Genomic DNA, 23712 nt, shown 5'->3' on the forward strand with positions numbered 1-23712 from the left:
GAACACGAGAGAAGACTTTCTTGGCGAATGGCAAACGGAAGAATGCAAATTTACAGATACAAACATACACTTCTCTACATGGACTTGCCAGGTTCCTTTATATCAACGAATAAAACAGATAGAACCCAACACCAGAATGAAAACAACTAAAAGCAAAACATCATCCTAGCAAAAACATCAAGTGCCCTGAAGCAACTGCACAGTGGTACGCAGGAAGCACTTTAAGACACTCCCCAAAATAAAGTAATACAATGGAAATTCTAATAAAATTGATTCGTAATAGAAATTCTGTGGTACTAAAATAGGCGCATTTCGGCGGGGTTAATACTAGGCACGTTTACTGTTTTTTTCTGTGAAAAAATGTGCAGGTTTGGCTGGAATATAAACTATATTTACTGCAAAATAAAAGCAAGTGGAGAGGTAGGGGACAAATGCCTCAATGACACAGAGACGGCAAGGAATTGTGGGTGACTTGTGGGCAAGTGAAAAGGCCAGAGCTAAAAAGGGCAGGTGGTTATTAGAATCTATCCTTAAATTTTTTTTTTTAAACAGTAAACGAGGAAAAAATGTTATTTAAAAAACCCAAATTATTAAACGTGTTTAAATTATTCAAAACATCTAAAGAACATCAATATTTTACCAAATTCCAGTCGTGGTTAGAAATATATGAATGCTTCATATTAGTGTTACTGACATACAAAAACACACTAAAATGTCGAAATAAATATTTGGGAAATAACACTTCTTCATACACCACACATGCAACAGCCACAAATGACACCATGTCGTTAATAAAAGCTTCAGACAATCGCAGTGTATTATCCACCAGCACTCTGAGACGTGCAAGACTAAAATGCATAATCGAAAAATGCAAATTGCATGTAGTTGAACACAAAGAGGTGTTGGATCAAAGGACAGGACTAGTCGACTGTATCATTCATAATTTGGGACCATAAGGAAGCTCTTAAGCTATAAAGTTGAAATTAGGATCAGATGTACCAAATTATTTTGTGGTTGAACATTCTGAGACTTCCAAAATCATAGGGTTTGCAACAGCAAAGTTTAATTTTGCAATGTACTAACCCATTTTTGTTGGTTGAAAATGTTTTTCTGAATTGTAAAAAGCATTTACAGAGTCATTCCAAACGGCACTTATAGTACATTCCCTCCTGATTGTAAATTGCAATGAGATGTATTAATTAATGGTTTGTGATTGCAATTGTAGTCACAAACTATTGAAAGGTTACCAAATCCTCAAAATAGGTGGTAACCCATTCGCAAAGAGGAACCTGTTCCTGTGAGAGAGCTTTCACTTTGGGTGTTGCATCGTGGGGGGCCTTGTCCAAATGGGACCACCATCTCTATGTTTTTAGCCGATCACAAAGGCTCGCAAATTGTGACCAGCCAAATTGATATTCATTAGGCAAGTCATTCTATACCCTGATTGGAGATTTTGCGACGCAACTCATCTTGCATAATCTCAGTGTGCACTTTCCACAGCAGCGGCCCGTGCAGGTATGAGCGGAGGGGTGCATGCAGTGAGCACAAGGAAAGGGTTTTTCTTTATTTAAATGTTATTTTCCCTCGTCGTCTATTGACTCATCCCCACCCCGTCTCACCACTCTTACCTGCACAGGCCGCTCCTAAAAATGCAACCACTATCTGCAACCTATTTGTATTCACATCTGGCTCTTAGTGACTGGACCCATGTGATCTAGGACCAGTCCTAGGATAAGTTTTGTTTTATGTGAAGTAGCACCTCATGTTTGAAATGCTTCTGCTACAATAAAAATGTCCTCTGTAATGGATTAGGCTGATCCAGGAGCTAGATCAACTTAAATCACAACAAATAGAGGCAAAATAATATAAGGGAGGGATTGTGCACTTGGGTTCTATGCCTGTTTTTCCGTACAGGAACACTTAACTTTGCATAGTAGCAAAGATGAAATTATATGAACAGATAGCGGAAGGACGTATAACACCGCTGAGTAGGACTAGATGGGAACCTAGCGGATCAGCTGCGGGCGGTCACAAGAATAATGGACAAAGCAATTTAAACAGAATGGCATCACTGCAAGGGAAGCTATGCCTTTTGCTCAATCTGTGCTTATAGTAATCAGTCTAGATAATGCTCCACCACACGAGCATCGTGAACTCCCATCTTTAGCAGCTACAGTGTGGGTCGGATCTTCTCTCTGCAACTTGGCAAATATAAGCTCATAATTAAAGCTATAAGGAAGACTTAAAGATGGGGTGATAGGAAAGGGAAATGATGGTGAAAGGGTGATCGAAGGAAAGGTGAAATTAAGGAAATGTGAAAAAAGGTAAGAAGGTCAATTGGAAGGGTGCATAGATGAGCTTAATGAATTAGTGGGTGGGTGAAAGAATGGGTACATTGATAGGTAAGTGGATGGGCGAGAGGATGACAGAGTAAATGGAAATCTGAAAGGATGGATGGATGTACATGTGAAAAGATGACAGAGCAAATGGAAATCTGAGTGGATGGACAGACGGATAGGTGGATGTACTGAAGGATCAATTGATGGATGAAAGGCATTATTAATGGATGAGCAAGTCAAAGGATGGATGCATGGATGTATGCAAGATGATGGATGTGTGAACAGATGGGTGGATGGAACAGCTGATGATGAATGGTGAAAGATTGAATGATGGATGAAGGAATGAATGGATGACAGAATGTAGAGAGGAAATGGTGGATATCAGTGGGTGGATGGAAGGGTGAAAGCATAAAATGATAGATGCTTGGTTGAAAGAGGCATGGGAGTTTTTCTTGGAAGGTTTCCTTGCTTGGTGCCATCAGAGCTTTGACTCAAAGTGTTTTATTTTTGATTTTTTGGCCACTCCCTTCCTCCACCACAACCTGGAGCTCATGCAGAATGAGCTACCTGCCGTCAGGGAGGAATGTCACTGTGAAGGCATCAATTAGTAATATGGATATGGCTCAGGTATTGAATGGCTAGTTATTTTCTGACCTACATCTTCCTGTCTTCAGAGGATAGACTTACAATGGTTCTGCACTACTCAACCCTGCCAGTTAATGGATGTTCATCATCTTTAACACGTAGTCCACCAACCCAAAAGTCCACAAAGCCTCTCCTACTAGATTTGCAACTGTGAAAATAAACCATCCTAGCTGAATGTCTTTATGCACAAATCCAATTGCCAAGGGTAAAATCCCACCATGACACAGGTAGGCAGTGAACAACAAGTTGCAAAAGGAAGGTAAGACCATTGCTGGTGTCCAGTAAAGATACAGAGAAAACCTTTGAGAGAGGCAATGGTGGTTTCTTGGAAGACTTTGGGGAAATATGGATTTTCAGAAAGATTTGTGGCAAGACATGTATAAAAACCCATTGGCAAAGGTGCTAATTAATGGCCAGATAGCAAATAGCTTCCAACAACCAGGGGATCCACACAACGCTGTCTTATCCTCTACACTGTTTTTGTTTACTGTATGGAGCAATGTTTCCAGCTGCTTCTGATGAACTCACAGATTTGTGGATATGAGATTCAGGTGTAACGACACGCAATTCCTCTTAGTGCACATGATATAGCAGTGTACTCACAAGACCCGAAAGGATGTTCCAATTTTGAATGAAATATTTTTATATTTTGAGAAGGTTGTGGGACAGAAGATGAATGGACCAAATCAAGATCAATATTTCGGGATGGGAATATCTTCAGTCAACCTTCTAGAAATCCAAACTTCTTGGAAATGCAAAGATTTGTTTAAAGTAAATGCTAGAGTTTTCTTGTACAACTCAAATTAAGACATGGTGGGAGATGCCACTTATTCGTTTTCCATGTTTCTGTCAAGCTCTTTCAATTTTAATTACAGGAAAATAATAGAGGAGCTTCTCAAAACATTATCAGTTTCAAACTGGGCAATATGATTTCAATATTTAATGGAAAAAACATCTAAAGTTTAGGAAAAATTGGAAGTGATCATTGCCAAATATCTAGTTATACTATGAGGCCATTAACCAGAAAAAGGTGAAATGTGAATTTTCAAGAAGAGTGTATTACCAGCCTGACGCTTTTACAATTTCAGTAGACAGGAACCTGAATCAGAATCATCTGGTGAAATTCGCAAACCCTGTGCTTTTGGAAAGAGTAAGATTAAGGCTTAAGATTTTGTATCAGTCATTAAGAGTATATCATATATCTGATGCTTCCTATTTTGCCTTTTCAGACAATATGGTAAGAATACCAATTGCTACTGATATTGCTATCAAACCAAAGGTGTGCGAGAATTTACGGAAGGGGAAATGAGGCTGTTCAGTCACAAAATCAGGAAATGTAGGGGGCGTGGTTTGGACGCCGATCGGGATGGCGGCGTGAACCTGCAGCTCCGTGCCTAATCCCCGATAATTATCCTGAAACCCGGCCAAAACGCGCCGCAACTGGCGCGAGCCTGCTGCGCAGAGCACTGGGACGACAGTGGACGCCGCGCACGAGCCGGTGGGGACCCTGGCGAGGTGCTAGAGCCGGGCCACGGAGCGGGACGAACGGCGCCTGCAGCGCAAGAAGGTGGCGGCCCCGGACGGCGAAGAGTAAACAGCCCCGGCCGGAAGCTGGTGACCGCGGAGAAGCCTGCCGCTGGCGTAGCGGAGCGGGGCTGATCGCCTGTTGCCCGGGGCTTCGGGACCACGGTGGTGGAGCGAGGCGATCTCCGCCGCGGCGGTGACTGCGGATCCCGCCGTCCCCTCCCCCTCGGGGCACCCGGCACAGACTACAGAGGGGACAGCGGGGCCGGCGCTGGACTTCGGAGCGACGCGCCTGCCTGCTGGCGACTGCGGCTGTTGGGCTGTGGAGAGGACGAGCGTGAGAGCAGCGGAGGAGCTGGCGGCGGAGCCGGGCGACTCGCGCCCGATGGTGATGGCGGCCGGATGGCGATGGCGGCCTGAGGAGATAGCAGCGCTGGGCTGAGGGAGCGTTGCAGAACGGAGGGCCTGCAGACCGCGTGGAGGCGCCCTCCCCCCGGAGGCGAGGCTGGCCCATTGGGGTGGACTGAGCGGGAGTGACCCCGGCGCTGAAGCAGGAAGGTGGTGCGCCCGCGCTGTCTGTTGTCGCCGAGTGAGGCCGCGGAGGGCCCGTGCGCCGGTGGCGGGTGGCCTTGGCGGGAAGACGACCTGCTGGCCATGAGCGGAGGGACTCCGGGCTGTTGGGCCGCCGGGCCCTGGGGGAGCGGACCGCCCCCGAGGAGGACATTGAGCTCGGGGAGCGGGTGCCGGGCCCTGGCTCTTCTCTCCCGGAGTGGACGGACGGCGGAATCGATCTGCCTGCTGGTGGGGCCCTGAACTGGAGCTGGTGCAGGGCGAAATGCCCACGAAGGGTGTCGCGCCGCATGTGCCCCCTGGGCACGACCGGGCGGCGGCATCGGCCGCAGCTGGAGGACCCCAAGATGACCCGGGGGACACAGCGCAGGAACGGCGCTTAAACAAACGGCTGGATGGGATCCTGGAGGCCATCACGGCGACCAAGGAGGCCTTGCATCAAGACATAGCGCAGGTTGCCACCGGGCTGGGACTCTTGCGGGCCGATCATGCCAAACTGGCGGACAGAGTCAAAGACAATGAGGTGGCGATCCGGGAGCTCAAGCCAGCGGCGGCGACCGCGGAACGCAAAATCTCTGAGATCCTGGGCCGTTTGGCGACGCTGGAGAAGCGAGCGGAGGACGCCGAAGGTCGCAATCGGAGAAATAACGTGAGGGTAGTGGGCCTGCCGGAAAAAGTCGAAGGGGATGACGCCGTGGCGTACATGGAGGACTGGTTCCGGAAGAAAGTGGCCCCGGAGGGCCTCTCCCCCTTCTTCTCCCTGGAGCGGGCGCATAGGGTCCCGGCTCGCCCGCTGGCGCAGGGCCGCCCTCCCAGACCCATGTTGGTCAGGCTTTTGCATTATAGGGATAGGGACCTGCTGATCCAGAAGGCGCGTGCAGATGGCCCCTTCCAGGTGGCCAACAGCTCGGTCACGGTGTTCCCAGACTACACGCAGGAGGTACAGAAGAACAGGGCTTCCTTTCTGGCCGTGAAAAAGGAACTACGGATCGAGGGCCTGCAGTACTCCCTGCTGTTCCCAGCGAAACTGCGGGTAATCTTGGGCGGGACGACCCACTTCTTTCAGACCCCTGCTGAAGCGTGGACATTGCTGGAGTCGTATCGGGCGGGCACGGCCCGGGGAAGGACGGAGGAAAAAGAGAGGCAGAAACCGGTCCAAGTGCGGAAATCTCAACGTATCCGCAAGCGCAACAAACTTCGGGGAGCGGAGCGGGATGGACAGATGGCGGACGACAGGCGGAGGGCGCTGGCTGCGACGGTGATCATAACGGGCTCTCAAGGGGAGCAGACTTCAGTGGGCTCGGATTCTGGAGAGGAGGCCGGGCAGTCCGGCGGAGAGATGTCAGAGGTTGACAGCTCCGGGGGGCCGGCGGTCACCCCACAGACGGCGGATGGACTATTTAACGGGTGATGCGGAGGGTGGGGCCATATTTACGACTCCGGGTCTGACTGGGGGTCCCGGTGCTCGGCGGACTTGCAGGTATGGTGCTGAGACATTCGGGGGATGGTGGGTGCGGGGCGGGGGGCTTGGCCTGCCCTGGGTCGGTTCTGAATCACCCTCGAGCTGCCCCTAAGGCTTTCTGTGGAGACGACCACAGAGTAGTGACGGTCTGGTGGGTTGCAGGTTTGGATGGGGGCTGATAGTGCGTTATTAGGTCCTGTTCTGGGGAGTGGGTGGGGGGGAGTTTGTGGGGTTGTTCTGGTTGCGGGGTTCTGTTGCGCTGCTGTAGGTGGGCCGGGGATATTGGTGTGCTGGGGGGGTTCTGGTTGTGATGGGGACATTACCTAATTTGAAATGCCTCACGTGGAACGTTCGTGGCCTCCGCACTATGTCTAGACGATACAAGGTCCATGCCCACCTGGTGAGGCGAGGCATACAAATCGCACTCCTGCAGGAAACTCACTTAACTCAACAGGAACTCACTGCGCTGCAGAAGAGATGGCGTGACCAGGTGTTTGGGACTACATGTTCGGCGTTTGCCAGGGGAGTGTTGATATGGGTGCGGGCAGGAATCCCATTTCAGGCCACGACCCAGCTGGTGGATCCGGGGGGTAGATTTGTGGCGGTGGGAGGGAAGCTCTATGGTCAGGATGTGGCCTTATGCAGTATATATGCCCCCAACGCGGACCAGGCCCGCTTTTTTGTTAGCTTGACGGGTTCCTTGGCGCACTTCTTGGCGGGCCCCATATTGATAGGAGGGGACTTCAACTCGATCACTGATGTGGCACTGGACCGGTCGCATCCGCCATTGGCTGATTCGCCAGTGCGCCGATTAGCGGCGCACAGGGCGGACTGGCAGGAGAGGTGGAGGTTGATAGATGTGTGGAGGGAGCAGCATCCGGGACACAGGGACTATTCCTTCTTCTCCGCGTTACACGCGCTGCACGTTAGGATAGATGCCGTTTTGTGCAGCAGGGACTTGGCGCCCGTGATGGTCCACACGGAGTACCTCACTAGAACTATATCAGACCACAACCCGCTGCTGCTGACGCTGCAGTGGCGGCGGCCGCGATCGGCGGTCCCGAGATGGCGCCTGAGGCCGGAGGCATTGGAAGATCCAGTGTTTAGTGATGCGGTCAAGCGGGGCGTAGAGCAGTACTTTACGGAGAATGAGGGTTCAACGGCCACGAGGGCGATGGAATGGGATGCCATGAAGGTGGTGACAAGAGGCGTTTGTATGGGAACATTTGCGAATGTGAGGACTACTATCCTGACGGCTTTGGAGAAGGCGGAGGGGGTGTTGAGGGATCTGGAGCAGCGTAGGCCTGAGAGACCGGAGTTACAGGACAGGCTGCTTGAGGCGAAGGAGGTGGTAGCGACCGAAACTGAGCGGCTGCGGGGCTTTGACTACAAGCGGTATCTCGTCAGAGTCCATGCGGAACGGGACAAGGTAGGAACGCTACTGGCTAGACTAGCGAACCCGGAACCCCGGGGCTGCCCGGTCCTAAGCATTAGAACGGAGACGGGGGAGATGGTTTACTCGCAGGGGACGGTGCTCCAGCGGTTCAGGTCTTACTATTCGGTCCTCTATGAGAGCCAGTTAGGGGTGGAGAACTCCGAGATAACTGAATATCTGGCGACTCTTTGCCTCCCCCGGGTAGATGCGGAAACTGCGACGGTGCTGGGCGGACCCATTACGCTGCAGGAGATTCGGGTGGCTATTAAGCAGATGGCCAGAAATAAAACGCCGGGGGTAGATGGCCTGCCGATCGAATTCTATGCGCAGTTTGTGGATGTCTTGGCGCCCAGGCTCTTGCTGGTCTACACTGAGGCCATGGAGCTGGGGAGACTCCCCCAGTCGATGAGGGAGGCATTGGTGGTGCCGTTGTTGAAGCCCGGCAGGGATGCCTCGGATGTGACATCGTATAGACCTTTGTCTATGCTGACGGTCGACTACAAAATATTGAGTCGCATATTGGCCACTAGATTACTACCGCACATGACCAAATTGGTTCACGGGGACCAAGCCGGTTTTATCCCCACCAGGAGCACAGCATGGAATATTCGACGCCTGGTCCGTATCATGGACAGCGTCTGGGGCCCAGAACAGCGGCCGGCAGTGCTCTCCGTAGACATTGAAAAGGCTTTCGATAGCCTCGAATGGGGATACCTCGATGCGGTGCTCGAGAAGACCGGCCTGGGGGAGGGGTTCGGACGTTGGACACGGGTCCTTTACTCCTCTGCTACGGCCAGGGTGCGGCTGGGAGCGGTCGTGTCCGCAGCGTATCCAGTACGCAGGGGCACACGGCAGGGTTGCTCGTTATCCCCCCTGTTGTTCGCCTTGGCGATGGAGCCTTTGGCGGCACAAGCACGGACAGGAGCGGTGTACGGCGGGGTTCGATGTGGGGAGGAGGAGCATCATATTTCCCTGTACGCGGATGACCTCCTGCTGTACCTGGAGGACTCCGGTGACGCCTTGGAGGGGGCTGTGGAGATGCTCTCGCGCTTTGGCGAGCTCTCGGGCCTCAGGGTCAATTGGACCAAAACCTGTGCTTTCCCGCTGTGGGCAGATGTCCCATACTGCCCTCCCACTCGGAATGTGGTGTGGGAAGCTAAGTGCTTTACTTACCTGGGAGTCCGGATATACCACGACGTCGAAAATCTCCTGGACGGTAATGTAGGGCGTTGCATAAGGGCCTTGAGGGGGTGCATGGCCTTCTGGGCTGCCCTCCCGCTCTCGGTGCTGGGCCGGGTCGCGTTGCTGAAGATGGTGGCTCTGCCCCGACTGCTCTATTACTTCCGCACACTGCCGATATGGATCCCGCAGAGGATCTTCAAAGACTTGAAGTCGCAGATCATCAGCTTCCTATGGGGGACGGGACGGCGACGGGTAGCCCTGTCGGTTCTGATGCGGCCTAAACTAGAGGGGGGACTGGCGGTCCCCGATTTTGAATTGTACTACCTGGCGGCGCAGCTACAAGTGCTGACACAGAATGTGGCCAGAGTGTTCCGAGGCCCGGAGATGGGACGAGGGACTGGCATCCAGAGACATGTCCTGTCTTACATAGTCATGCAACAGAAATTAGACCTGAGAGATTTATCCATCGAGGAGCGGACTCTCCGGCTATGCTGGCAGAGGGGCATGAGGAGAGCAAAGACGGTGAGACCTTATGCACCGGAGATCCCGCTGGGGATGTTGACGGCACTGCCGCATGGAGGCGACTGGTCCCCGCTAGCGGAGTGGGAAGAGCTGGGGTTGCAGATGGTGGGGGACCTCTATATAGATGGGGTGCTGGCCCCCTTCGGGGCTTTGCAGGAGCAGTTTGGTCTCCCGGATGGGAGTTATCTCCTGCACGCGGCGGTGAGCGCGGCAATACAAAAACACTGGAGAGAGGGGCTGGCGGAACCCTCTGTGGCACTGACCTGTCAGTACGTGGCGATGGCGGCGGGAACGATTAAGGCGGTGACGTGCCTACAGGCTAGATTGCTGCAGGAGGGGCTGGAGCCGCTTGCGGCATTGAAGGAGCGGTGGGAGGAAAGCGTAGGCAAACCCATTCCGGACACGATCTGGAGCCACATCATGCGGAGGACATGGAAGGGTAGCGGGAATGCCCGCTTTCAGCAGGTGCATTTCTTCATCCTCCACAGGGCATATTTGACCCCGGGAAAGATTAGCCGGTACTTTAAGGTGCAGGAGGCCGCTTGCCCGCGCTGCTTCGCACTGGGAGCTGAACTAGAGCATATGCTGTGGGGGTGCCCGAAGCTTGGGTCGTACTGGACTGAGGTGGGAGAGATCTTGAATACTATAACGGACCGGGAGGTGGAGTTTGATATGGGGGCGTGCCTGCTGCTCTGGTTCCCTCACACAGCAAAGACGAAAGTGACGAGTAAATTTATTGACTTGGGGCTCATGTTGGCCCAGAGAGAAATTACGTGGCACTGGAAGTCCCGGGAGGGCCCATCAATCGGGCGGTGGATATCCGAGTTATTAAAATGGTCTAGATGCGAGAGTGAAGTTAGAAGGCGGCAAGCGATCAAGGCGGACAATGAAAAGGGGTTGGAGTGGGTAAGGGCATGGGAACTGATGGGGCAGGCCCTGCAGGATTGCCGGCTCGAGCGGGCGGAACGGGAGCGCGAGGAGCACGGAGTTCCTTGAGGTTGAGGAAAATAGATGTAACCTCTGAAGGATGGCACAACTTAGAGTTAGGGACCACTGGAGGGGCCCACATCAGCAGCAGTTGGGGGGTGGGATGGGAGGGGGGGGAGTTCCTGAGGTGGGAGGGTAGTGCTATATTGTGTTGTATGGGGAATGAATCTGATTGGACAGAAAAGCAGAGGCTCCCAGGGGGCATGATCCAGGCACCGCTATGAGGCGATAGTTGTATTACTTTGCTTAACTGTATATATATGCCGCCCGGCCCCCGGGATGTGGGCTAAATGGCTGTGTGCATTGCTAAACCGAAGGATGTTATCGGAGATTGTAGGGGGTGCCGGTTGCCCCGATGGTTATTTTGCTGAAAATGTTGCAATAAAAAAACATGTTTTAAAAAAAAAAAAAAAATCAGGAAATGTAGTGTTGTACAGTCCATACTTCTTCGATAACAAAACCTATCCCGGGATGGATGGCTGGATGGATGGATGGATGGAAGCATCTGAAAATGGGTAGACTGGTTCAATTGGAATATATTACCAATATTTGTACTACCTATAGGTCCTGAAAGCTCTTTTTCACAAGGTACTACAAGTAACTAAATTTGATACTGAGTTAAATCATGCAAAATTAAAAGACATCCTAGGACTATCTAAAGATGCCAGTTGACTGTGGGAAGATTCAATACAGTTAATGCAATTTTTTTCAATGGCCTTATTATCATTCCCACCACATGTATGTTATTCAGACTGTATTATACTCCAAATCATTTATCAAATACTGGTTTAGATAGTTCTCCAGACGGTTTTAGGATTCAGGCAGTACACTCGTACACTGAAGAGTATTTTTAATTAATGCAACTTGTTGGACAAATGCTATGTTGGGATTTTTTAAAACATACGAAGGATTGCAAATGTCCCAAGGTTTTGCAACTAATCATGAGGAATCGGAGATCAGTTATTTTGTTATCATTTTCTGAGCTAAAATGTGTGAGAAAAATATTGGCAGACAATATATCAATAATACAGAACTTGAAAGAGCTATTGGACAGTCAGCCGATATGTAGAAAGGGATGTATCATTAGCATGGCAGAGAAGGTAAGTTGTACTCTGATACTTTACTGATGCTTAAGCTGGTGATGAAAGATCCCATCTAAATGATGTTGTCATAAAATTAAGTTCTACTTTTTATTTTTCTCTTCTTCACTGAATTTATCTATGCCTTGGTATTGTTTTTTTCTGTAGGTCAAAAAGTAAGTGTAAGCTATAGGTTAGTTTATGGTACGATGTATATTTTGATTACAGAATATGTTTTGAAAATAATTTATTAATTAAAGGACAAAGTTATTCAGACAATTTTTTTTTATAAAATAGGTCTAACGTAAAAAAAATTATAAAACTTTTAAATACACAATACATGATTTAAAGATCATGAAGCCTATTTAGGAGTTTTTAGTAAAGAGGATAGATATTTTTGGTTATGATGTTTAGGACTTTATTATGACAATATAAAAAAGTAGAAGCTTTAACAAAGTTGGAATCGCTATAGAGACAGTCAAATACGCTATACAGGATTTAGCAAAACCTGGAATTGTTTGATAAAATGTTTAAAGCACTTTTAATATTACATATTACTTTCTGGTGAAAGAAAAATTGCATATTACACTAAGTAATTTTGCATGGAAAAAGTCAGTAAATAACACTATAAAATGTCGGCTTATTCATTAAAGGAAAATAACATTTTAATTTACAATTTTTGTTTCTGTGAAATCAAAATTGTGCACAATCATCAGTGCAATTTCTCCCTGCAAATTGAGAAATGAAAAAAAAATTGTGCCTTTGACAATATTGTGGAATCTCTTCCTGCTTTACGAAACTTGAGAGAAGTGCCCTAATTTCACACATCTCTGAAAAAGCCAAAGTATTTATGTATGCAAATATGGCATGATACAAAAACACTCCTCAAACTTCACTTAAACTTCCCTCCTGTCCCCTGACCATTCATGCACTTAGCACCATCAACTAATGTAGTGATATAGAACTCAGTAACATCATTACCCCATAAAAGACAGAGATTACTGAAGTGGAGAACTAATTATCTTTCAACATGAAACTGTTTCGCAGAAACGATTTTTTTAAGCTGCTTAAAATGATTACATCAATGCTTGATCTACTATGGCTGATACGGATTCTTTACTACCTAAAGGATGCCACAAACCAATAATATACCGGACTAGATGTGCGGAACGGAACTGTGCTTTCCCAATCAAAGGGCAGCAAGCATTAGCACTTACATGAACTTTTGAAGTCCTTCTTTTTCATTCTCCTTCGCATCAGTGTCCCACGTGGGCTGGTTGGATAGAGGTTGCGAGGTAGAGTCCCCATGTTGAGTGAGCTCAGGCTGTACGCGCTCATAGAGGTAGGTGAAAAAGATGAAGACACCAAGGCTGCTGTAAAACAGAAACATATAGTACACCATACCTCGATTTAAGGTGAACAATACGGTGAATGCACATTTAGCAAAACCAGTGTGCTCCCAAATAGAACATCTTTAGTGTATCATAACAAATACAAACTATACTATCAAACCAAAAGAACAGATGTATCACAAAATTACTAGTGGTGTCCTGTCAAGTGTTATTCAACAGATATCAATGTTTCTGCACTAACCTTCCAGACACAGAGCAGTCAATACCAAAATACATGCCACATCTGACATAAGGCAACATTTGCTTGCTGTGTCTGGGAACTGTGACTCAGTCTGCAAACTGATGAACACAGTCAACCAATAAAAACTCTGCATTAAATGGTGTGTGGGATGTTCTTAAATCAATGAAAGGGGGCATGCAATGTCACACAACATTACAAAGAGAAAACACAGAAAGAGGAGAAGGAAAGAGAGAGGATGTAAGAAAATGCCCACATGTTATCCAAGGGTAATCACACTTTTAGGCAGTAGTGTAAAATTCACTTCTGTCAACTGTAGAAAAATGGTTTAAGGGAACCCGAATGCCAGGGTTGCAGTGTAATAAGTATACAAATATAGAAGTATACTATTGCAGTACAGAGATCAGTCTCAAGGAGTTTATTATACCTTTAATTATGTTCTTTATCGTGAGGATTTGTGGCACAAACCAGACAAGAGGACATAGGTATTGAAAGCAGGAGCTATTTACTATTCTTCGAATTGGTATTTGTCATTAACTTTAATATTCACCCATAAATATGATGCCCTGTGTATTATAAAGCATGAAAGGTTAATAAATCCAACTGTGACCCAAGTAATGGGTCTGAAGAAAAGGAGAATAAGGATTTCTTTTGTGCCTCCACTCTTCCCACCGGTGGCGGTAAGACCAAATGTGGGTGAGGGTCCTTTCTATCAAATGAAATGGATTCCTTCTTTGCTTTTTTATGGGACCCATTACTTGGATCCCAGCAGGGCTCACTATGTTTTCTTGTTTTTTTTATATAACTTGAGAGGATGTTTGAACAGATTTTGTTTTCGTTTCATTCCATATGATGTGTATAAAAATGGCATATGTGTTATATCAACAGTTGTTAAGGAAGAGTGATGCTTCTTTTGGTCTTAATCAATCATTGAACAACATTGTGCATCTCTCCACAACACAACAGGACTGTTTTGTTTGCTATTGGAAGAGATCCATTCAGGTACCGGATATCTTAAAATAGGAGCAATGTAATTATTTACAGTAAACAAGCATGCTGAGATTAACTGTTAGAACCCATATCAATGGGTTCAGCTTTGGACAAAGTGGGCAGAGTACATGTTGAGTGGTGACTGCATTCTGGGTGGACTTTTCATCTCAGAATTAGTTATATAATAAATGACTGTCTATTGTTCTGTTGGTATCATATAAAGTTATCTTTAGCCTACTATCTGGTTGCAGAGGATTTACTCAAAACACACTGAAAACATTTGTATCGTAACAAAAAAATGAAATACAGGCCCCATAACAAAACATGGAAAAGGGCAGTGCGCTTTCCCATTGGAGCAACACTACCACTCCTTGTTGTCTACACCAAGAGCACTTGCACAGTATTGTTCGAAGGAAAGGCAAGCTGAAATCAACACAGAATAATTTGTCTGTTTCTCACAGCCAGTGAAGGCAATGGCTTCTCTTTAAAATCCTCACTGTTATAGCATGACAGTAGATAGAGCAGAGGATTGGCCTCTAACGAAACATCGTTTTCTGGGAATATTGGGGCTGGGGGACATGCCACAGGTACACCAACTTCTCAGCTCAACCTCCTTGTTCCAGATGTAGGGATTGAGAAGATTATGTATTAAATAGACCTTGGGAGCCTCATGAGTGGTATTTTGAGAAATATAGTTTAAAATCTATAGAGTCTGAGAGAGAAATGTCTTTGTGGGAATCAACAAATTCATACTGAACATACTTTCGTAGTTCACAGATAGAAATTCAAAGTTTTATAAAGACGCATGTAAGGTAGTGGTGATTCTGAAGGGTGCATAGAGAGTTATGGAATGTTCAATCACATTTAAGATCATTATAGACCATCAATTTAGAAGGACTGAGGAAAGTGTTATCTTGCACTCCCATGATCACACCAATCACTTCAAATTTGATCTTATGTTTTGCTGTCACCAGAATAAATCTATGGTCTAACTCAATGTTTTTTTGAACTTGCAAAACTACTCATCAAATCGTAATATTGCATATTTCATTACTTTTCCCTGTTGCTCAGCTGTGGATATGTGTTTAACATTTTTTTACTTAGGGATTAAGTTCTCTTGCCTGTAATATTTGTTAAAATGTCTAAACGAGATATTTTGATTTATTGTAACTATACATTTTTCCATGAATAATCTACACCACTAGACCAGTTCCACCCAGTGGTAAGGCAAACATGGGTAAAATTAAAATGCTGTTAAACATACCTCTTCCCACCACATCATTTGATGGTATCCATTCCCTCTTGATTGTATAGGCAGACCACTCTGATTAAAATCTCCAATATAAGACTGGCAAGGCAAGAGAAGCCTTCAGTTCAGGAAGATAGTTTAGGCAATGTGAACCCAAGGCGAGGACTAATCCTTGGGGTATGGAGGGAACTAGTGTTTTATTTTTGGTAATTAATTGAGTAGATCATCTTTTTGTATTCAGAACATTGAGACAGCACAACCCAACAAAACCAATGCCCGTCTGAACAAAGACAATCATAATATCTAAAATGAAAAGATAGCACCAGAGGACTTGTTACCATGTTTTCATAAACAATTTGGGATGCCTTGGAGAGGTTTCTAAAATGACTACATGGTCTTTGACAGATGGTTAAATCCAGCGGGACAGTAACTTTAAGGGTAAAATCAAGATAGTTAAGTATTTCATAGCGCTAGTAACACATACCTAAACTAGTTTTCATTTCACAAGTGTATTTTGAAGTAGTTATGCATTATTGGCCATCATTTAGCTTTGCATGCAAAGTTTTTCCTTGCTGTTAGACCCAGTAATAAATATTTTGATTGCCCCAAATAACAAAATAATTAGTTTTAAGTTTCTCATCTCTTATCGTCAAAATAAGTGCATGGATCTTAAAAATCAGCATTTTGTATGTGATTACATAATTGGTGTAGCTTGTCCTCATCACTCGCAAGGAAAGTGTGCACCAAACACCACTCAACAACAATAGGGAGACAAAGGTGAGGATGCGATATAAAAATAACGTGAAAGTCCAGGTATTGAATATTCATGTGAAAGTCGCATAGAACTCAGTGATTTTTGAATATTTTTAATATATATACTTTTGGGGGGGGGGGGGAGACGCAATGGTCATAAGAAAAAAATTACAGCTTCTCACACCTCTAACCTAGGCACTGCATTAACTTGATATTGACCATTTATTAAAATAAGAAATCATCTTGCTGATGTTATCTACTTGTTTATCTCAAATTTGTAAGGCATTCACTGATTGAGGCACCCTCCCTGGGACTTGACAGAGTGAAAGATGCATGACACACAAAGCGTAAATGGTTGAAATGAAAAAAGCATGAGAGGAAGCAAAGGAAATGTCAGGAGGAAGAAGCGTGGAACATTACGAAGGTTTTTTGGAGCAGGTGGTTGCTGGCATTTCGAGGCGGGCTTCCTGCCATGCTCGGGGTGGTGGTAGGTGTTATAATGCTGGTAGGTGTGGCGGCTGCTGTGGTGGTTGGATCGGGAGTCCCAGGTAAGTTGCCTGTTGCTTCTCTGAACTTTCACTGCCCGCATGAAGGGATGGCAGGGATCACAGGAAATCGGAAAACAGAAAGTACCAGGAAAAAAGGGAGAGGTAACTGAATTTTACAAAGGAGAGAAAAAAGCAACGGAGATGAAAGCATTTTGTGTGGAAAAGAAATGCACCCGTGTCCAGCCCATTTTCTTCTTTACTCTTTTTTTATTTTGCGGTCAGCATTGCCAAAACCCCAAAAGCATATTAGGAAAAGAAATAATATATTTAGGTACGGCGACCAGATGTACACATTCGATCGATAATTCAAAAGGAAATCGGATTAAAATGCATTTAAATAAAGCAGCAGGGAATCCTTGAGGAAACATCGACTTAAGAGTGTAATTAAGCTTTATTTGTTTAAACCACTGTTCTAATCACTTAAATAAACCCCTCATGTCAGTGAAGAAAGGGAGTTTTGATGCTGCTTTTCTGGCAATCTTTATGTAGTAATAGTAAACTCCAAAAAGTAGAGTCTAGGAGTTTAACCGGGTATCATAAAACTAAAGAAATTCTTAAATTACAATAACGAATACATTTTATGCTTGTTCTCTGCATGAGACCTTTCATTTTCGACCACCAACGTTAACAAACTCTCAAAGCACTCTGATTATACCTTGGAAGGAGGCAGGACATGGTCAGCGATGACATTATCTTAACAATTCTGTGATTAGCCTGGAAAACCGTGTGCTACAAAGAACAGCCACTTGCTGTGTTTCAGCCAATAATTTTACATGATTTGGATACTGCTCTCTCAGGTAGACGCAAGAAGTATCCTGTTAGGTAAAATTATGTAGATGAGACCTTTAACTGCATACTTTACATAAGATATAACTTGCTCAGAGACACCAAAGATCTTGATTCAGCAAGATTCAATTTCCAACATACATGGAACCATTTGCTGTGCTTTGGAGCAGACTTTGCAGGGGGAAATGTGGGGCAAAGATGAGAGGGGAAAAGAGCAAGTACTTATACTTCCGCTAATTCTGCAGCCGAAAAGCTGTTGTGGCTTTTTGGACAAAAGCACTTCACATTGAGAGAGATGTCGTTTTAATTTTGCTCTTAGATACATTGGTCTATAGTTATGCGTGCAATGTCCTTAAAAGCCAGAACTTTATTAAATTGTCACACGGTGTGGAGGAAGTTGGCAGCAATGTAGTAGCATTTAAGGACTTAACCACTCGGTTACTCAGAATGTAACCAAAATCTCTGTCAATTACCAATTCATAGTCAGATTTTCTGCTTACAAAGTCAGGCCGATAGCCTTCAAACCACATCCGTCTCTCCATTCTGGACCACAAGATAATAGTTTAAATTCCCCAGTGAGCTGACCTGACAAGGTGGGTAGGCAAATACAAAATGTACATGTCCAGCTCGCAAAGACGGCTATCCTTGGCGGGCAGTTACAACTGGAAGCCATCTTTAATTTCACATTAGCAAGAACGCCATCAGTCTGGTGAATGGTTATTATGTTCTAAATACAACAGCTCAAACTGCACGTCTAAAACAGTGGTAGAGCTGTCACACCGGGGTCAAGTAGGGTCTCCAGAGGGTCACACATCGCAAGGTGATCTTTGATGGTGATAATCCAAGCAATTCACATGGCGCTCTCCCAGGAGTTACTCACTTTCAATTGTAGAAGGTTTTTATTGGTACCTTGAACATTGGCCTTTTGTTGAGCAGTTCATCTTAAAAGTTTATTTTAGTACTTACATGCCTTTTGTCTTGGTGACAAAATTCCCATCTTTGTTGCTCTTATGTTCATTCTTCCAGAAGTGTAACTACATGTGTCTCCCATTGGTAACTGGTCTCATTTTTTCAATATAAGAATTAATTCAAATGTGTTCTTATCAATACAGACTAATCGGATATTATCACGTCTCCTGCGTAGTCTGTCACTATGCAGGACTGTATTATTGTTGATATTATTCTAGTCGTTGCACATTCGCATTCTGTGTTGCACTCGCATGAGCTCCCCATCTCTGACAGTCCTGAGGCGCACTCCTGCAGTTTCATTTCATAGGCTTATGCGTTAAATGCAGGACTCAGAGCTTTTCTGCACCACCCATCACACCATTCACACACTCCCAGTTTTTTGTCCGTTGGACTCTTGTTTTGGTTTATCTAGTGTATGGCTAATCTAGTGTTTTGGCCTAGCTCTAACGAAGCCTCATTGAAAAAAGATTCAAAACCCTTGTGCAAACAAATGGCACGAACTGATTTGTGTCACTTTTCCACTCGCATTTATCACAAGCGAAGTGCAAATTGTGCTCTCTCCCAGTTTGCCAGGTGCTTACCACCAGCTGTGCAAAATCTTTAAACGTATGGAATGAAATTGGCGCAGATGCTGTTTGTGGGTGTTAGTTTATTTTTTTCACACATAAAGATGCTAAAAGGGGGTAAAATCGCCCAAGTAAAAATGTTATTTACCCCGGGGTGTATCTGTGCACGCTAATTCAAGGGTCTTACTGACCACAGATTTGGGGCAAGTCATTTTTTCGATTGAGAAAGTTAAAACACTGAGATTTTTTTTTATTAAATGAGACATAACTCATAGCAACTGCTTTCTGTGCTGATAACTCAAACGTAAAGGAAGAGAGAAAGTAATACTAAAAGCAAAGATGGAAGGACCTTCAAAAATAGCTGCAAAGGAGCCAGGATTTCAAAGTGCCTGTCGGTATCTTCAGTGGACGCAGTACAATGTAAACTACTAAATCTGTGGTAAGAGTTCCCACAAAACTGGTCAGAGGTATTATTTGCATCTGGATAGTGAGTCAGCTTAGCCTCGTGTGAGAGAGTGTGCCTCACACCCATCACCCCCAATAGGGGGCGACAGCTCTGTTCTGACTGAGAGACCCAAGAAGCAAGGAAGTACATGGAGGACCAATAAGGTTGCCTTAAAAGCATTGAGATTACCTAGTAATGCCAATTCAACGGCTAATACCAATTGCAATAATGTTCAAAGCCAATGATCCCCTTTAAAAAAATGCAGTGTTCTGCAGGATCCATCATGGCTGGTTTCTCCATATCTTTGCAAGTGGCTGCTAAGAAAGGAAGATCTCCAACAAAATATGATTGACTTATTGAGGTTTTAAACTTTACTTGCTAAAGGAAGAAAAGGGCAAGCGTGACATCTTGTTTCAAAAGCTGCTTCGACACGCAAGTCGAGATCAATCTAAGATCTTTCTAAGTCTTGACTGTCAAGCGTACCTTGAGACATTCTGGCATGCGTGCGCACCGGAATTCCCAGAAGGAATGGTTCTCGCTCTCCACCAGTAGCCCACGCACACTGTCACATCTAATCAGATCTCTCAAAGAAAGCAGCTGCGATATTGTGACAGCATTCTTGTTCAGTACGGATTCTATACCAGCGGACACGGCAAAAATTAGAATGAACTGGGAAAAGGCGCATTATGTATAAATAACTCCAATACTCTTGCCCACGAGCACAACTGTGTGATAAACTTGGAAAGTGCCTTCCAGCGCTACAAGGACTTTAAACTTCTATTATGGTTAAAAGTCATGTGCGGCCAAAGGCACAAATTCGAACTATGTATGCGTGGCTGCACCCCTTTTGTGTATCCACCATGTTTCATCCTCTCTTTGTGTAATATTGTTGAGTACTAGCCACAGGTGACCAATTGCACATTGTTTCTACTTGCCCCAAATTTTGTACTTTGGACACAAGGTAAGATCTACTTGTTAAATAAAATACCAAAAGAAACCCAATGAGATAAATACTTTAGCTGTCATGGATATTAGTTCGCTAAAAAGGCACACAGGGTGTCCCATATCCTGTGATCAACCTTCATAAACATCAACTAAATTTGTGGTGTGGAAAGGGCAAAATAATCACACACACTGGTCCTCTTACCATGATCCGCTCCTTTCAGAGCCAAGCGGGTTTGGTGGTGGGGAAGGATTTCGAGTTTGACATGTTCGGAAGTGCTGGCTAGCAGCTGCGTGGCCTCTGCTAAGGTACAATATTCCATGCTGGTGCCATCAATAGACAGGATGTGGTCTCCAACATGCAGTGCTCCACATCTGTGGGAAAGGGTAAAATAACGTCTTATCAATTAGAAGATGCTTAACTTGTGTCGCGCAACTATCTTTATCATCACGACTATGATGTCTTCAATTTTGAGTATAGACAAAGGTTAAACCCCCTTGCAAACTGTCATTTTATTTGTTTACTCATTCATTTACTAGCAGTTTTATATAGTGTGGACAAGACAAAGTTAGTGGTAAAGAGCTTTACATAGGACCAGTTTTGCAAACGAATAGAATACACAGGTGGAACATCATATGGCAAAGAAAGGGGCCATATTGTCATGAAACGAACATAGGAGGAGAAAGACGAGCAGTCATATCTCACGGAAACAATATTTACATAAATACTGAGGGTGGCAGATGGGGAGAAATTAGATTTAGGACAGTGGTTGGCTCACCAATGGACCTTTTAAAAGAGGAGGTGACGCTGGAACGACAGGCTCTTCAACTCTCCTTGGAATGGTTCATATGATGGGGTCATCCAGAGGAACAGAGTTCCAAGCCATAGGAGCACTTCTCAAACAGGATTGCTTTAGGGGTTTCATCTTCTTTTATGAATGGCATTTCGAGACAAACAGGGTCAGGGCTCCGAAAGAGATGAGGACCTCCTGATATAAGCAGTTTCAGGGAGAGTCACTGTGGAGTACTAGAGGGGAGCGCATCATCAGTGACTCTTTCTAGCTGGTAGATGCTCCTTGCATCTATGGAGAGCTGAGCGATGGCCAAGAGGAATGGGAATTCGCATTCATTTGTGACACAGATCTTCAATTCTGTATCATTTTGGGAGCACCGGTTCTCATTGGCTTATTCCAGGCATTAATCATTTATTATTTACCTTCACTTTCATATTACATACTTTCTTCTTTTCTTGTGCTGTCTCACCTTTCCAATGATAAAGCGTACAGGCTCTTCTGTCTCTCCATACTCAGTATACTAACATCACTTGTTCCACATAAAGGTACATTGTGTAACAAGGAGTGTATAAGAGAACAAATCCCTTTTTAACGCTACGCCTAATTGTGATAGACAGGGCAATGTTTGTTGTATCACAGACCAGAAAGGACCTCGAATTGTATTTTCTATTTTTTTTTAGCTTTGAATTTAAAAAGTTTTTGAAAGACCAAAACAGGTGTTGGCTGGTTTGTGGTCAGATCCCATACTATTTTTTAGGTCCTCGCCTACACTTAAGCATGAAATACAACATAGATCCACTTGCCAAACTGCACATCATTTTAGAACTGCCTGAGACCTAGGAACCAATCAACACAATACCACAGAAACTTATTATCAGGAATGTTTACTGTTATTAAAACTGTGTTCAGAAATAACTCATTTTTATATACGACATATGTTCAATTTGAGTGGAGTGCTGCTTTCGTGCTTATGTAAATAAGCTAAGCATATTGCATAAACTCTTATTGTTGGACGATTGCTTAACAAGAAGCACTGCAGTTGATTCAATCCGTCATGTCAACGTTGCAGTATGGAAGCGCCCACCTCCCTGGAGACTACGGCGAGCTCTAGACATATGGCGTTTGGCATCTCCTGATATCTGATGCTTTCGGCACTGTTGGATGTGCCTAGGGTGGATGCAAGGCGATCCTGATACAATTCTAGTCGTTTAACTCCCTAATTTAACATTTTTCTAAAAAAGCTTCATCTGTTTATTTAATTGACCTTCTTGATTCAAATTGCAGAAGCGCTGTCTATTTCCCCTTTCCCTCACCTGTATATAAATAACCACTTTAGTTCAAAACCTTTATTTCGGCTCAATTCCCATAAAAGCACATATAAAAAAAAACTCATGATATAAAATACAAGATATATATATATATATTCACAATATGTCAAACTTTAAAATCAATAGAACAAAATCTATGTATATTTCATAAATTTAAAACCACCATAAACTTATTACAAAATTCATGACATCCTATAGATCGTTTAACCAAGTGTCCAGGCTATAAAGCATTAAGGTCAACAGAATCAATACTGCACACAGTACATACAACGCCAATACCTTATTTCCCTGGAAGTGTACACAGTTTTTATCTGACACTCCACAATGACATCAAAATCAAGAGACTACAAAGACCATCAATTGGCCAATGTCTGAGTTCCTAATTCTCAAGGCCTCTTTATGCTCCCTAGCACCCAGTTTGTGGTACAACTGTATTATACAGCTCTTCCTAATGCTCAGGTAAGCCAGGCAAAAGAATAAAACCTGCTCAAGCGTTTCTCTAGTGTCACCACAAAAAGGGCACCGCCAGTCCTCCACCTTATAAACTTGTGCCCATTTTACAGTATAGGAGTGGAGGGGCAATTTTCTGTAGCCGAACTGTTAAAACTGCCTTCTGGCTAGTCCATGAAGTTCTCTTCCAAAAAAGGATCCTTCACAGTGAGGAAAGCATCGGTTAGGGTACCAAGTTTTGTCTGGGTGTATAGAAGTCTCTCTTTAGATTGCCAATAGATGGATTTAATATGCATGTCAGAGGTGGCCCCAGGATCCCCTGGAGTATTCCATAGGCTCTCTCCCCCAATCTCTACAAGGGTCGCTTTTACGTATCTTAACCAGGGTATGTTAAATGAGTCAAAGATACGTAAGATTTCTTCTAAACCCTGGCAATAGGAGCACAATTCAGGAGTGGCCCAAATTCTACTCCAATATAAGATTGGGCTGACCCTATCGTATCGAAGATTGATCTACGCCCTTGATCTAATCTGAGAGGGGCAAGTGGGTGCTTATAG

The 23712-nt window shown here is 45.0% G+C and overlaps 1 protein-coding gene across 21 annotated transcripts in view; it reads right to left on the reverse strand.

Moving 5' to 3' along the window:
- The window catches only part of GRIP1 (glutamate receptor interacting protein 1), a 1150044-nt gene that overhangs the window by 141044 nt on the left and 985288 nt on the right, over positions 1-23712 (reverse strand). For 11 of the 21 annotated variants that reach the window (XM_085653460.1, XM_085653456.1, XM_085653445.1 and 8 more), the window contains 3 exons: positions 20789-20958; positions 16748-16906; positions 12963-13118 (listed from right to left, as the gene is read on the reverse strand). In XM_085653460.1, coding sequence (XP_085509586.1) covers positions 12963-13118; positions 16748-16906; positions 20789-20958 — 485 coding nt within the window. The remainder of the gene's footprint in view (positions 1-12962; positions 13119-16747; positions 16907-20788; positions 20959-23712) is intronic. The other 10 variants (XM_085653454.1, XM_085653453.1, XM_085653451.1 and 7 more) reach the window with 3 other exon arrangements.

The sequence above is a fragment of the Triturus cristatus genome, chromosome 4_1 (assembly GCF_964204655.1).
Source record: "Triturus cristatus chromosome 4_1, aTriCri1.1, whole genome shotgun sequence".
Classification (NCBI taxonomy): Eukaryota; Metazoa; Chordata; class Amphibia; order Caudata; family Salamandridae; genus Triturus; species Triturus cristatus.